Source organism: Zootoca vivipara, chromosome 5 (assembly GCF_963506605.1).
Source record: "Zootoca vivipara chromosome 5, rZooViv1.1, whole genome shotgun sequence".
Lineage (NCBI taxonomy): Eukaryota > Metazoa > Chordata > Lepidosauria > Squamata > Lacertidae > Zootoca > Zootoca vivipara.
Genome location: NC_083280.1, coordinates 29,038,493 through 29,053,169, shown reverse-complemented (window position 1 = coordinate 29,053,169; position 14,677 = coordinate 29,038,493). Strand labels below are relative to the sequence as shown.

At 44.4% G+C, this 14,677-nt stretch overlaps 2 protein-coding genes across 16 annotated transcripts in view; one reads left to right on the top strand and one right to left on the bottom strand.

Annotated features, from left to right (window-relative positions):
- Window positions 1-11,687, bottom strand: part of COL4A4 (collagen type IV alpha 4 chain) — a 75,692-nt gene extending 64,005 nt beyond the window's left edge. For 2 of the 12 annotated variants that reach the window (XM_060274539.1, XM_060274541.1), the window contains exons 1-4: window positions 9,197-11,273; window positions 4,958-6,662; window positions 4,350-4,522; window positions 3,653-3,692 (exon numbers count right to left, since the gene is read on the bottom strand). In XM_060274539.1, the coding sequence (XP_060130522.1) occupies window positions 3,653-3,692; window positions 4,350-4,393 (84 nt within the window). In that variant the 5' untranslated portion in view covers window positions 4,394-4,522; window positions 4,958-6,662; window positions 9,197-11,273. The other 10 variants (XR_009557583.1, XR_009557582.1, XR_009557585.1 and 7 more) reach the window with 10 other exon arrangements.
- Window positions 11,566-14,677, top strand: part of COL4A3 (collagen type IV alpha 3 chain) — a 79,169-nt gene continuing 76,057 nt past the window's right edge. For 3 of the 4 annotated variants that reach the window (XM_060274538.1, XM_060274536.1, XM_035132893.2), the window contains exon 1: window positions 11,567-11,897. In XM_060274538.1, the coding sequence (XP_060130521.1) occupies window positions 11,781-11,897 (117 nt within the window). In that variant the 5' untranslated portion in view covers window positions 11,567-11,780. Of the gene's footprint in view, window positions 11,898-14,677 lie in introns of all 4 variants that reach the window. The other variant, XM_060274535.1, reaches the window with a different exon arrangement.

The following is a 14,677-nucleotide window of genomic DNA, read 5'->3' as shown; positions in this document are numbered from 1 at the left end:
GGGCGGGTGCCACTACCGAGAAGGCCCTCTGCCTGGTTCCCTGTAACTTGGCTTTCTCATATTTAACAATATATTATTTTCAAACCTGTTGGCCCCATTCTAGCTAAATGTGCAGCATAATCCTATACAAAATTACTTGGAATGAACAGGGAAATTGTGTGTACATCTAATTCAGAAATTAGTCCCATTTGTGTGCAATGGGGTTATAATCTCAGGTAAGTAGAGATAGGATTGTTGCCATTTGGCTCAATAGGAGCAAACCATATATAACCTTATCTGGGTTGGGATGGTTATATTTTATTTAACATTTTGATATAATTCCAGAGAAATAAGGCATATTGGGGGCAGGGGGAACCAGCGTCAAACTTTCTGCTGGCAGGCAAACAAATAATATTAAAATATTCCATTTGACAAAACAAGGTTTAATGTCAGTCAATGGATTTCCAAAGGCACCTGTAACCTGTTCAAATAGTAAATGAATCACATATACTGTATTGGCCTGAATATAAGACACACCTGCAAATAAGCTGCACCTTTAAAATTCAAGGCTTATTTGTGGGTGCGGCCCAGCTCCAGGCACTACCATCCTGAATGGGGGGCAGAGGGGTGCCCAGTGCCTGGATCTAAGCATGCTGCGAGCCCACCTCCCGGCACTACCGGCTCCCAGCACTACCTCCCCAAGCCGGCAGCGCTCAGTTCTGAATATGAGCCGCACAGTTGGAATTTGGAAAAAAAAGTGAGGCTTATTTTGGGGCCAATACGGTATGAGAACATCTGTGGAAGCATCACTGGATGTCTACCAAGTTGGTGTGGCTCATTTGGCATCAACATGAAACTGATGTGCTATTGGCCCACTCCTCGGGAGTTCTCTTCTAATGGAGATTCAACAGGCACCCTCTATATTAACCTTCCAACATTTGCTGAAAGCTTTTCTTTACTGCCAGTCTTATGCAGACTATTAGGAAAAGCCACTAATAGCCAGCTGGTGATGTGTTTAAATTTTGAGTGAATTTTATTGTATTATAAACTGCTTTGATAATTTCAAAGGAATTGCAGTATAGATATATATTTTTTGTAAATAAATAAGGTCACTTTAACAGAAAGGGGTTCCACACCCCTGTGATATACTGTGTTTTAACTTTAATTTAATTTATGTTGACAGTAGCAAGGGACCTCCCGACTACACAGAGATTTGGCCAAGTCCACTGGTACCTGGACTGGATTGAACTATGCAGGTTGTATCTATGTGTGTTGTCCAGGTCCTGGTAGATTAAGCCTTCCATGAGTGGAAGGGGAATGGATGCACTTTTTTGCAAATTCCCTCATTCTCTTGCAGTTCCCAATGTCATATTTCATGCTACTCCAAAGGATTCTCCAACCACCTATCAGAGATTTGTGGGAAGGAGGACACAGAAGGCAATCAGTGAAAGTCACCTTCCCTTTCTGTCATGGAAAACTCTGCTGGATCAAAGAGTCTTCCCTGAGTGGAAAGAGACAACTGGATGCAGCCCTGAAATGACTCTCGCCGCATACCTTTTTTGCGAGTTTGTTTCTCTCCCTAATAACACATACTGTAGGTTTAAAATTCCATTTTTCAACGAGAACGCAGAGTTCTCTGGTAAAATGAACTAAATCACTTTTTTCCTTATCTGAAATATTTCCAAAACATTTTGTGTTCTTGACCTTCAGCATGCACAAAAATCTGCATTCTCTGGTCATTCACCCTCCCAGCCTGTTTTATATCTTGAGACAGAATTCATGTGGGAATATGGAAATCTATTTCCTTTGTCTCCCTTGTTAAAATCATGCTTCTGTGTCAATATTTTTTTAATATTGGTTTTTTCCTCCCCCAAAAAACCAAAACTATTTCTTTATCATTCTAGGCAAAGTATTTGTTTTTTTCAGTATTCAGCCTTGCACTGAAGATTAAAATGCTGGAATAGTCAAAACATAGATTAACAACTATTCATGATAGTTTCTCATAAAATAACTGACAATTCTCAATGAAAACTACCACTCTGTAACTTTCAAGCTGCATTCCATGGAACCATCTGGTTAGTTCTAAGTTCACCATGGGTTCCTCTGCAAGAAGGTCTATAACAGGCATCCCCAAACTGCGGCCCTCCAGATGTTTTGGCCTACAACTCCCATGATCCCTAGTTAACAGGGCCAGTGGTCAGGGATGATGGGAATTGTAGTCCAAAACATCTGGAGGGCCGAAGTTTGGGGATGCCTGGTCTATAATGACAAGCAATCTTCCATTACTAAGAACCAAAACAGATGTGACACCATTCATGCAACTAGCAACTGGGAAAATTGCTTTCTAAAGGTAAAATGCAGGGGTGGGGAACCCAATCTGGACCAATCAATATCTGCCCTGTGAGTCTGATATTATTTGTGTTAGAAGAGGGCTGAATGAACGAAGTATGTGCCCTAGAACAGGTGTAAGCAAACTCGGCCCTCCAGGTGTTTTGGGACTACAACTCCCATGATCCCTTACTAACAGGACCAGTGATCAGAGATGCTGGGAATTGTATTCCCAAAACATCTGGAGGGCCGAGTTTGCCTATGCCTGCCCTAGAAGGTATTCCAAGATCTCCTGAGATGTGCTGTGGTTCCATGTCAGATGTGAAGGTTTTCCTCAGCCATCAGACAGAAAGTCTGGAAACCAATGGTTTTTCTTTTGTAAAGAACTTACTATCCTTATTACTTTCATTGACTTTGTGAAATAGCCAATGTACTGACAGTCTTCAGTTTTCAAATTAATTGAGAATCTTTAAACACCTGAAACTATAAAGTACTGCATGCTCTCAAACAGCAGGTGTTTTCTATAATGCATACTTTGTTAAAAGAAATACTATGGGCACAGAATACAGATATGCATAAATTAAAACAGTCTAACACAAGAGTAGGCTTTTAACTGATTCTTAAGTATGCATTTTTTAAATCTTGCAATTATAGCTTTAAAGCAAAATCCTATTAATGTCTACTTATTAATCCTATTAATGTCTACTTAGAAATAAATCTATGAGTTTACCAGTAAGTGTGTATAGAATTGCAGACACATCAAATCCATCAATGCCTACAGCCTTAAATTTTACAATAACTGAGGGTTTTTAATATTATTATTCCATTGTTGGTGTCCTGAAATGAAACTAAATATTTAATACTTTTTTGTTTGTTTTGACTGGTCCAACATCCTTATATACCAGTATACATATAGGTGGTAAAACCTTAAAAATGTGCCCCTCCAAGTGAATTCCAAAGATGTTCCCTTTAAAAGATCCTTCCAAAGTTTCCCACTTGTCTGAAACAAAAAAAGGCTGATTAAAGCCATGCAGCTGAGCAGGAGCAACCAGCTCAGACTTCCTCACACACCAGACTCAAATAGTAGACTCAAACAAACAAAGTCTTGATTGCCTAGTAGTTCCTCCCAGACGAGGTGAAGTGACATAGCTATGGCTGGCAGGAAAGCTTACTTGCTGATTTTAATGTCTTTGTGCGTGATGGTTATATGAGGCTAGTTATCCCATAGTATAAACCTCCCAAATACAAAAAGAAGCATTTGGGAAGGGAGATCTCTGTGGAAACATATTCTGTTAACAGGTGGAAACAGTAAGAGAAGCAGGAAACTTTGATTCAAATAACTTACCCCTTTAACTGGTTGGAGTGAAAGAACAAATATCAGCCAACTGGTGGATAAGAAAATCTAGGTTAATTTATTCAACCCCAATTGACTAAAATACCAAGGAATCTAAAAAGCAGAGAGAAAGACTAAGCACTTTAAAAACTCTTTAGCATCCCCAGGGTAAAGATTTGGCAGCTATTTCATGATGTTCACCGTCTCCTGTATAATTTCATAAATACCATAATTTGATTTGGATAACATTCATGCACAGAGCTGGCCCAATACAATTGGAATGTCGGGGGGGGGGGTAATGCCACCTCCCCGCTGCCTCCTCAAGGGTTAACAACTTCGTCTACCTGAGCTGCATGTTCAAAATCAAAAGCTTACAGTGAAACCTTGTCTTTCCTTATCTTTTGCTCTATCCGCCAAGAAGGAATATCATATTCCGAATATGCTCCTATCATTCTATAGCATTTATTTACTGCTTCTTCCCTTTTGTTCTGTATTCAAAACACTGTATGCTTGGATCCAGAGAACCACAAGCAAAGTTCTGCTCATGAAAGGCTTTCCTGCCTTCTACTTACCACTGAAGTACTTACAACAATCTTCTCATCAGTACTCTCTAATATTTTCCTCTGCCCTGAATGACCACTATTACCTCATCTTCAAATCTAAACAGAAATGTTTCAGGGAATTGATAAAGATGGCATATAATGCTTACCATGCAGCTGTGAAAATAAATGTAATCCGTTTTAAAGAACACATAATGGATGCAGTTCATATCAGGACATTTGAGTTCAAGTCGTCACTATTTAATTTTCAATAATCAGGACTGTGTCTCGCTGCTCCTACTGGCCTGAAAACCCTGTTCCACATTCGTCTGCTGTTCTTGATCTGATGATAAGAGAAGTATACAGATGACTCAGCTTCACATGCCACACTTTTTTGAAATTATGTTTCAGGTGAGGTATGTTGGAAAATATCAACAAATCCTCCTAGAGATAAAGTCCAATGTAAATGGTCAATTGCGCTCTCTATTATCATGGCTCAAATGCTCACTTGTTTTCCATGAAGTCCAGCTGTTCTAGGTATTTTGATCCCACTATCTGGATAATATAAATTTGTTTTTCAAGGACCAAGTTCACAAACAAACACAAATAGATAAGAATTTTTTTGCTTGATGTTTGCAAAACATTTGTGCATGAAACAAATCTCATGAGGGTTAAAGGGCTGCATTTTTCTAAGCAATTATGAAGGGTTTGATACAAAGGGAGGAAATAAACATAGTTTTGTGGCAATGGTTCCATCAACACAAGCATTTCAGCTTACTTGATGGAATGATCTCCTCTCCTTCCCCCACATGCTGTTTTGGAGGTCCTCTCAATCCTCTGCAACAGCTGGAGAGATTAGGGGGAGCCCTGCTGTGCTGGTGGAAGTACTTGCTTCTGCTAGTAGGATATATTAGTTAAATCTGGCCCAGTAGGTCTTCATCTTTATAGGGATGCCCATTGCCCAGTGGCAGAGTGCATGTTTTGCATGCAGAAAGTACCAGGTTCAATCCTTGGCATCTCTAGCTAAAAAAGAAAAGGATCATGGGATGCTTGCTGGGTAATGTGCTGCTGCCAGCCAGAGTAGGAAATACTAGCCTAGATAGGACAAAAAAAAATCTGATCTGGCATAAGGCAGCTTCCTAATTTCCCCAAAATGACCTGTATCTAAAACCTTCTCTAATTATGCTTTGTGCATGCTTGGTGGGATTCTTAACATACTTCCTTTTAAACAGCAGTCTCCACTGTCATGTGACAAATTGGTTTCAAAACTAACCTCAGTTCCAAAAGAGGTTTATCAAGCAGTACAGCAAATGCTCTTGGTTGAAAACCTCAAGTTGAAAGCCCCTTTGGCATGTGGAAACTAGCCAATATTTCGTCTATGGAACTAGCCATTATTTATCAGAATCCAAGCATGTTTCTGGAACTGAGTTGTGGATCAAGCTAAAGCCACATGTCTGGTTTGATATAGGGGTTAAGAGCCCAAGCTACAAATTAAAAAGTTCTCTGTTTGAATCTCCCCTCAGCCATGAGCTAGAGTTCAAAGCAAATAAATATGACAATGAATATAAGACTACTGTATATTTTACACGTTTATTTTACCCCCTTTAACAATAGAGGAATGGCAGGTGGCAAGGGGGAGTTAATGTTTTACCCCAAACCATGATTCCATTAAACCCTCTCCTCGAGAAGCTGCTGTTAGCTTCAAGAGAGGCAAAGGACCCCTGGATGGTTAAGTCCAGTCAAAGGCAACCATGGGGCTGCGTCACTCATCTAGCTTTCAGGCCAAGGGAACCAGCATTTGTCCAGAGACAGCTTTCTAGTTCATGTGACCAGCAGGACTAAACTGCTTCTGGCACAACAGAACACTGTGACGAAAACCAGAGCGACCGAAAACGCCATTTACTGCTGCAGCAATACCTATTTACTGTATCTTCTTGCACTGGCATGCTTTCGAACTGCTAGGTTGGCAGGAGCGGGGACAGAGCAACGAGAGCTCACCTTGTTGCAGGGATTTGAACCACTGACCTTCTGATTGGCAAGCCCAAGAGGCTCAGTGGTTGAGACCACAGCGCCACAGCACCACTGGCACCTCACAGCAGATTGGAGGTTTCTTTTTCATTGGGGACTGCAATGTAGGGGAAGGGTTAAAGCCCTCTTCCCATGTGCTATATCCCTGACCCTCCTCTGTGGACCCCAATGCTTCTATTGTTAAAACAAAAGAAGAGACAAGTTAGATGCCTTCTGTCACAGATTTAATATATCTGTTTGGGCCCTCCCTGGATAGTCTTTGGTACTTAGACACTCACTTTATTCCCAAAGCCTTCCTAACAAATGAGTATAGGCAGTGGGGGTTTAGGATCAGAATTTTCCTTCTTCTAGATGGGCTACCTTTCCCAGTTTGATGAGCCGCATCTGCCCCTTGTTTCTCTCTATAGCATGTGCAGTAGATGCCTTCCTGCTACTGGTCTTGTCTGTTCCATCTGCTGGAGGATGAATTGTGATATTATGAGACAGGCCTATGCACTCCACACAGTGCATAATCTTATATATCTATCTATCTATCTATTATGCCCCCACCCCACCCCGAAATCATGTCCCAGCGAATCTACACAGAAGGAAGAGGAGGGCAGATGCAACTTACTCTTTTACATATTCACAGCAGTCTACTTCTTCCAAAAAGAAAATAGTGGAAGATGGGCAATGTTATTCACAACATCTGTCTGGATAGCACTAGAAACATAGTCGTGGAAGTGAACACATCTTTCAGGAAGGATTTATTTAATATTACTTACCGGTACTTATATCACCTTTTAACTAAAAGGTAAAGGTACCCCTGACTCTAGGGTTGCGGCGCTCATCTCGCTCTATAAGCCAAGGGAGCCGGCGTTTGTCCACAGACAGCTTCCGGGTCATGCGGCCAGCATGACTAAGCAGCTTCTGGCGAACCAGAGCAGCGCACAGAAACGCCGTTTACCTTCCCGCTGGAGCGGTACCTATTTTTCTACTTGCACTTCGTGCTTTCGAACTGCTAGGTTGGCAGGAGCAGGGACTAAACAACGGGAGCTCATCACATCGCGGGGATTCAAACTGCCGACCTTCCGATCGGCAAGCCCTAGGCTCAGTGGTTTAGACCACAGCGCCACCCGTGTCCCTCATCTCTTAACTACCAGTTAGCAAAAGGTTCTCCTGGTGGTTCACAATTTTTACTCACTGAAATCAACAGACTTGACTTAATTGTGTTCATTCATTTCAATGGCTCTGCTCTGAGTAAAACATAGTGGAATACTACCATAAACCATAAAATATAAAAAACAGAACCTAAACATCAAAAAAACAGCTACAACAGAATAAAAGTAGATGAAATTTAGGGGAAAAAAGAAAAGAATAATAGCAACAAGAACCTAAAATGTTATTGTGTTTCTGAAAAAGAAAAAGTAAGGAATAATATACAGTATTTACAAATTATTCACTCAGTGCAGCAAATGCCACAACTGGTGTCAGGAGAGCAAGTTGAGAAGACCCTTTGAATATTGTATTCGACCCTAGGCAAGAAGAGGTGTATGGGAGCAGACGAGCCTTCAGGCAACCTGGCTTCAACCTTCTTTAAGGCTTTACCAGCACTTTGAACTGAGCCTTGAGATAAACTGGGAGCCAGTGCAGATGACAAAATATTGATGTAATAAGGTGGGGCTAGCCCATCCGAGATGCTGCCCTATTATGGACCATCTGACAGTTTCCAGACCATTTTTTAAGGGAACCCTACTTGTAAGACATTGTCGTGCTCACTTTCTTCAGAAATCCCAAGGAGAGACTTAACCACTTTTAAGCTACCCCAGCTTTCCCCTAGATACACAATCATGGTGTGTGGATGCACTTAGCAAACCAATACAAATACAGTATATCTGCTGGTGCTGAAAGTATGCTACCATTGCTGTCCGTGGTTATTGATACTTCTTTTGAAATGTGTTTTATGCCTATTAGATTTCATTGGATAACATGTCCACAGGACTCTGGTATTGTCAATATAAGCATGAAAAACACAGGCAAGTATAACTTAATATTAAAAAGAACAGAGGAGTAGGGGACTACTGGAAGTATGTCATTCTTAAATGGAAGCATCATTCCCAATTTGTACTCAAGGCTGGTTTTCAGGAAGTAACACCTTCTTTCCCTGGATCAGTTAATGCAAAAATCCTTACAGACAAGACAGCAGGATCATCTTACTGCACCTGCTGCCATAGCTCAATCTGTTGTGAGCAGGGAAATGACAGAGTAACTCAATGGCCATGTTAGTCAAAGCCAAATCTTTCTGCTATTGTGGTCAAAGGCAGTAACTGATTGGCGCTTGAGCCACTGCTATAAACCCCATGGTAAATTCCAGTGAAAAGGTAATGTTCATAAGGGACTATTCATGTGAGCCTGTACAAGTTAACAGGTTACATGGCATGCTGAAGAGCTGTACATTTTTTAAAGAATGTACATAAAACTCACGGATATAATGCACCCCTTTACCATGGTGTACAAAGGAATGGTTATGCACACAAATTCACATTGTTTCTTTTCCAGGCAAAAGGACTGGTAACAGTTCTGTATAAGGATTCAGACTAAAAATATAGACGCACAATGGACACTATTCCCTAGCAGCTGTCATGTCTGCGAAGCCAAATGCCAGGCTGTATGTTATGTCAAATGCACTGTGCTGATAGCAGCTCTGAGGAGAGAGGATGTTTTCCTCGGGGCTGCAATGCAGGAGTTAAGGGTAATTCCCCACATGCCATGGGCCTAATCTTGATCAGAACTCCCTACCTACCCACCCCTTTAGCGCCTGCTTGAAACTAACATTCAGTGTGATCACCCAGCAAACATAACATGTACTTCGGTGCCCAAGTGACCTGCCTCCAGATAAGCTGCACACCCCACCCCACCAATAACTCACTTGGTATTTCAATTCCTAGACATGATCATGCCAATGTACATATTCCAACTCAGTAAAATTAGGAATGTAGCATGCACTTACCGGTATACATAAATTGCTTCAAAGTGAGGCTATTGGTTTAACTTCTCTATTCAGCATACTTTGCTTGCTTGTAAAGTATCTCCCTTGAAGACTGAGATATCAGAAGAAAAGCTGACATAAATTTATTCAGGACACACTTCTGTGCCTCACACACAAGCGTCGTCCACAGCCATTTTCAAGAAGATTAGGAAAGGCTGCAATGTTTCCTTTGCACATTGAGGTGCACGTAGAATCATAGAGCTGGAAGGGACCCTGAGGATCATCACCTTCTCAAAGCAGGAATATGCAGGGATCAATCCCCACAGATGATGCAGCCCAGAACACCAGCCCTTCAAGTTACCCATTTTATTCATGGGGTGAAAATGGGATTGATGGAACAGACTGCTCATGTTCCAAGGCCAACTTTCTAGTGATGGTGCATAAATGAAAGGAACAGATGCTATAATGGGTGTGGTAACATTTGTACTATTGTTTTCGACTGTATTATCTGCATGGATTGCTGCTGCTAAACAGGAATCACTAATGGAAGGTTCCAGGTTCAACCACTGCCATCTTCATAGAAGCATAGAGTTGGAAGGGATCCTGAGGATCATCTAGTCCAACCCCTGGCAATGCAGGAATATGCAGCTGTCCCTAACCTGCAAGCTTGGTAATATCAGCACCACGCTCCAACCAGCTGAGCTATCCAGGGTCAATGCAGCTTTCGGAATTTCATGTAGCGGCTCAGCCCCAGCCTGAGACCCCGTTGAGAGCTGCTGCAAGTTCAAATAGGCAACACTGGGCATCATGGGCTAGTGATCACACACTGTTATGCCATATTATTTTTCCTTGCCTTGGTAGGCTTGGCCTAGTGCAGGCACCCCCAAACTTCGGCCCTCCAGATGTTTTGGACTACAATTCCCATCTTCCCCGACCACTGGTCCTGTTAGCTAGGGATCATGGGAGCTGTAGGCCAAAACATCTGGAAGGCCGCAGTTTGGGGATGCCTGGCCTAGTGCTTGTATATCTTACAGCAGGGGTAGCCAACATGGTGCTCTCCTGATCTCTCCCCATCACCCCTGACCATTGGTTATTCCATCTGGAACTAGTTGGAGCCACATTGGCCTACAATGTCATGCATTGGCTCAGTATGCCTGATATATTTAAAGTCTCTACCTGGAAAGTCAGTGGGAAATTGTGCCTCCTGGGTCTAAGTGGGCCAAAGTTTTTTTGCTGCCTGAAGCAGAGCTCAGATTGTGCTTTGCCAGCCCCACCCTAGCACTGGAGAAAGTTGAATATCTATGCAAGTTAGCAAAGCAAAAATATTTGAGATGCCTCCCTTCAGATATCAATTTGCAGTGTAAGAGTTACTTTGGAAGCATACATACCAAGTTTCCTAGTGATATTTATTGTCCTGCATTTATATCCTGCCTCTCTTCTGCCATGGAACATGATGTGGCACCAGTGTAGATCCCAGCCAGTCACCCAACCAGTCACTAACCAGGTCCAGACCTGCTTAGCTTCAGCATGGTGAATTATGTACAGTATCTCCAGACAGCTGTTGGTTAGAATGTGGTGCTGATAACCCCAAGGTTGCAGGTTTGATCCCCGTATGGGACAGCTACTGCCTATTGCTGTCGGACCGAGAAACTGCCTTGTTGACATGCGCCCCCCGCCCCCTTATTATCCAAGCGCCCACAGGCAACAGCCTACTTCATCATATGCCTGACAGGAAAACAAACCTCGGAGAGCCAGCAAAAACCCTCTGGCAACGACCCCAGCGCGCGGCCAGCTGTACTGGATGCTTAGGCAAATGTCTGACGGTTACGTCGCTTTACCTCCCGTCCCTAATCCGCAAGCCAAACCGGGGGCGTGGGGGGGGGAGAGTAACACGGTGGGATTCTATCCAAGAGACTTTTTTTTAGGGCTCGGACGTTCCTGGGTGGAAACTTAAGGACCACCATAGAAAAAAGGCTGAGAGGGAAAAAGCGCCCTTTTCCCACAGAGAACGTCGCCACAGGTGCCTGACGCGAGACGCGCCCCACTTCCCTTGACACCTTCGCTTCCTCGCGCGCGCCACGCATTCCCTTCGCGCGAGAGTCTCTGATATACCTCACTTCAAGCCCTGAGGAGCCGCTCGCGTCTCTGCGCCTCAGCCTCGGCGTCCCGCCGCGCTCTCCCGGCCCCGGCGAAGCAAGCGGCGCCAAGCCAGGCGTGAAGCGGTTCTCGCGGTTCGCTTCTCTCTCTTTGCGGGTTGCTTCGCCCCGCCCTCGACTCTCCTCCCCCCCAACTCCCCTCTCGCACCTCCAGCTTCCACGCGCCTTCGGCCCCGCCCCGGGCTATCCCGAGGGGCTGCCCATACGAGGACCTCTCTCGGGGGGCGCAAATCAAGCAGCGAGAGAGAGAGGCGCCAGCACCGCGCCGCCGCACCGTTGGGGGACTCACTCGACGCTGAGGGAAAGTGGCAAGAGGAGGAGGAGCGGGTCTGTCAGGGACGGAGCGGTGGACCGGGCGACCTGTGGCACAGGGAAGGCGAGGGAGAGGAGTACCCGAGAGGGAGGGCGCCCGCGCGCCAAAGAGTTGAGGGGAAAGCGCGCCGTGAGGCATGAAGGAGTCCGCGCGCCCCGGCTCCTGGGGTCTCGCGCTGCTGTTTTTCGCTGCCCTGCTGAGCGCTTCGCAGGGGCAGGAGGAGGACCTCTTCCCCATTGCTGTGGCTGCAAAGGTGAGTTGAGGGCCAGCGCGGAAACCTGCTGCCTCGGGGTTGGCTGACGTCCCTCCCGCTCTGCTTTCCTATTCGTTTCTTACAGGGCTTCTGTGGCCTTTAGAAGTTGCGCGACAGGCAGACGTCCAGGTGCAGCTGTGTGTCCTGCGTAGAAGTGGCTTCTCGTGTGGAATGTCTTATCTTTCAAGTAGCCCAAAGGCCTAGGGACTCTGCCAAAGGAGGAAAAGGGAACGAACAGCTCAATGCATGTTGTACCTTCCAACCCCTCTCCCAGAAGTATGGGAAGGTGGTTGTGGTTACTGTGTGGCAAGGGGAATCACACTCTGTTGTGTGCTCAAATGCACTCTTGCCTTCATTAATTACTTCCTGGCGTTCCATGCCCAAAGTTCTGGCTCACTCTGAGAATCTGACTGATCCCATGTTTGAGACCGATTCCTGTCTCTCAAGATTGGCTGGTGAACCTTCTGGTTTTCTTCTCCTTTAAGCTTGCGCTCATCCATCAGGAGGTATCTTTCTGAATTGCACCTGCCTTTTGCTTGGCATCTGGATTGCACTGCACAGGTGGATTTGGGAGGGTAACTTGTGATAGGCCTGGTAAAATGGATGGATATTTGGGTTCCTTTTGTCTTTAGTCGTTTGCCCCACACATTTGTCAGTCGAGTTGTAAATGTGAGAACCATCCCAGAAAGGGAAAAACAAAAGAGACAGTGCAGTGATGCAGCTGCTTGCCTGACACTTCCCTTGCATGAATTAACAGTACTGGGTTGACAATGCTGTTTGCCGTATGGCTCATAGAGATCAGATGCTCATCCAAGCTGCAACCAAAATCCATTTGTAGGCATGCTTGCCTGGTGGTAATTTAGCAGCAGTGCATCAATCCTTTTGGAGCCACTGTATGGAGGGGTCACCATCATGACATCATGACAACACTGGTCCTGAAAGACCTACATTGGCTCCCAGTACGTTTCCAAGCACAATTAAAAGTGTTGGTGCTGACCTTTAAAGCCCTAAATAGCCTCAGCCCAGTATACCTGAAGGAGCAACTCCACCCCCATCGTTCAGCCCAGACACTGAGGTCCAGCCTTCTGGCAGTTCCCTCCTTGCGACAAGTGAAGCTACAGGGAACCAGGCAGAGGGCCTTCTCGGTAGTGGCACCTGCCCTGTGGAACGCCCTCGCATCAGATGTCAAGGAAATAAGCAACCACCTGACTTTTTAAAGACCTCTGAAGGCAGCCCTGTTTAGGGAAGTTTTTAATGTTTGATGTTTTGTCGTGTTTTTAATATGCTGATGGAAGCCACCCAGAGTGGTGGGCGGGGTATAAATAATAAATTATCATCATCATCATCTGCAGGGGCATATGTTCCCACAGAGGATTTCTTTGGTGCTCCTTCTTCCACTGACTAAACTTGAAAGAAGCATGCATCCAGTAGAATAGGGTGTGGCTTGGGTGTGGGTGTGTGGTGCCCACAACAGTTTCCTCAGTTGGGAAGTGTGCCCACTGGCCCAAACAGTTTGCAGCCACTGCTATGTAGCTATTACAGTAACACCTTCCACTGTAATGTCCACAATAAACCAATATTCTATCTGGGAATCCTGATAATAGGTTTATAGGCTGGAGGGACCAAAGGGTATTTAAATACAACCTGTTGGCGCAAACCTGCTCCCTCCATGCATTCTTACCACCCCCAATTAATTTATGTTATTTGGATCACAGTGTGCCACAAATTGAAAGCAGGAGTAATCAGGCTGTCATAAGAAGGGACCTACTAGATGAGATGATAAGTAGATTTGTCCAGTTCAACATCTTGTTTCAATCTGTGGCCAGCTCATATTTAAACACGCCATGAAATCAACCACCTTCCCTCTAGCAACTCCTGTTATGAGGCACGGCCCTCTGTACAATGGCTAACAACCACTGACAGATTTATCATCTATGAGTGTGTCCTATCTTCCTTTAAAAACCATTTAAGCTAACAGCTATAATCACCACACGTTGTGGCAGCAAATACTTTAAATTTATGCATTGTGTAAAGAAGAACTTCGTCTTGTGTGTCCTAAATCTAACTCTCCATCAACGTCATTAGTGACCCTGAGTTCTAATTAGAGAGGAAAAAACTTCTCTCTTATCTACACATTATTTCGCAATTTGATAAACCTCTATCATATTCCCCTTTAGTCATCTTTTTTCTTTTCTTTTTAAAAATAGCAAGCCCTGAACACTCTAGCATTTTCTCATGGGGGATGTGCTCCAGGCTTTTATAAATCTGATTGCTCTTTTTGAACCTTTTCTAGTTATTTTAATAACATTTGTAAAAAAAAAGGAGGAGGAAATTAGGATATTGCAAGCTTTCCAACGGAGTGCTTGCAAAAGCTAACATCCCTGTTCAAAGGCAAATGAGGGCTCTGCTCACCTTGGCCCAGTGAGTATTGCCCATAGCACCCACTTCCCCTGCCCCTCAAGTTCATCTAGGGCAGGGCAGGGGAAAGGGGTGACAGTGGGTAGGGCATTGTGGGGAGTCTTCTCCACTGGGACTATGTGTACTGGAATCCCCAGCAGAAAATGATGCAGCAAACAGTGCCTTCAGGGGGCAAACAGCAGGCTCAGGGGTGGCATTGGGTGGGTTAAAAAGGTGAAATTCTCTCCTCTGTTCCACAGTCCTAATCTTTTTTTTGGGGGGGGAGCAGTATCCAGCTGGAAGCCATGTGCTTCACCAAGGACAGCAACAAGGACTGAGATAGCTCTTTTGTGAACAAAAGCAATGAAAACCAAACACTGATT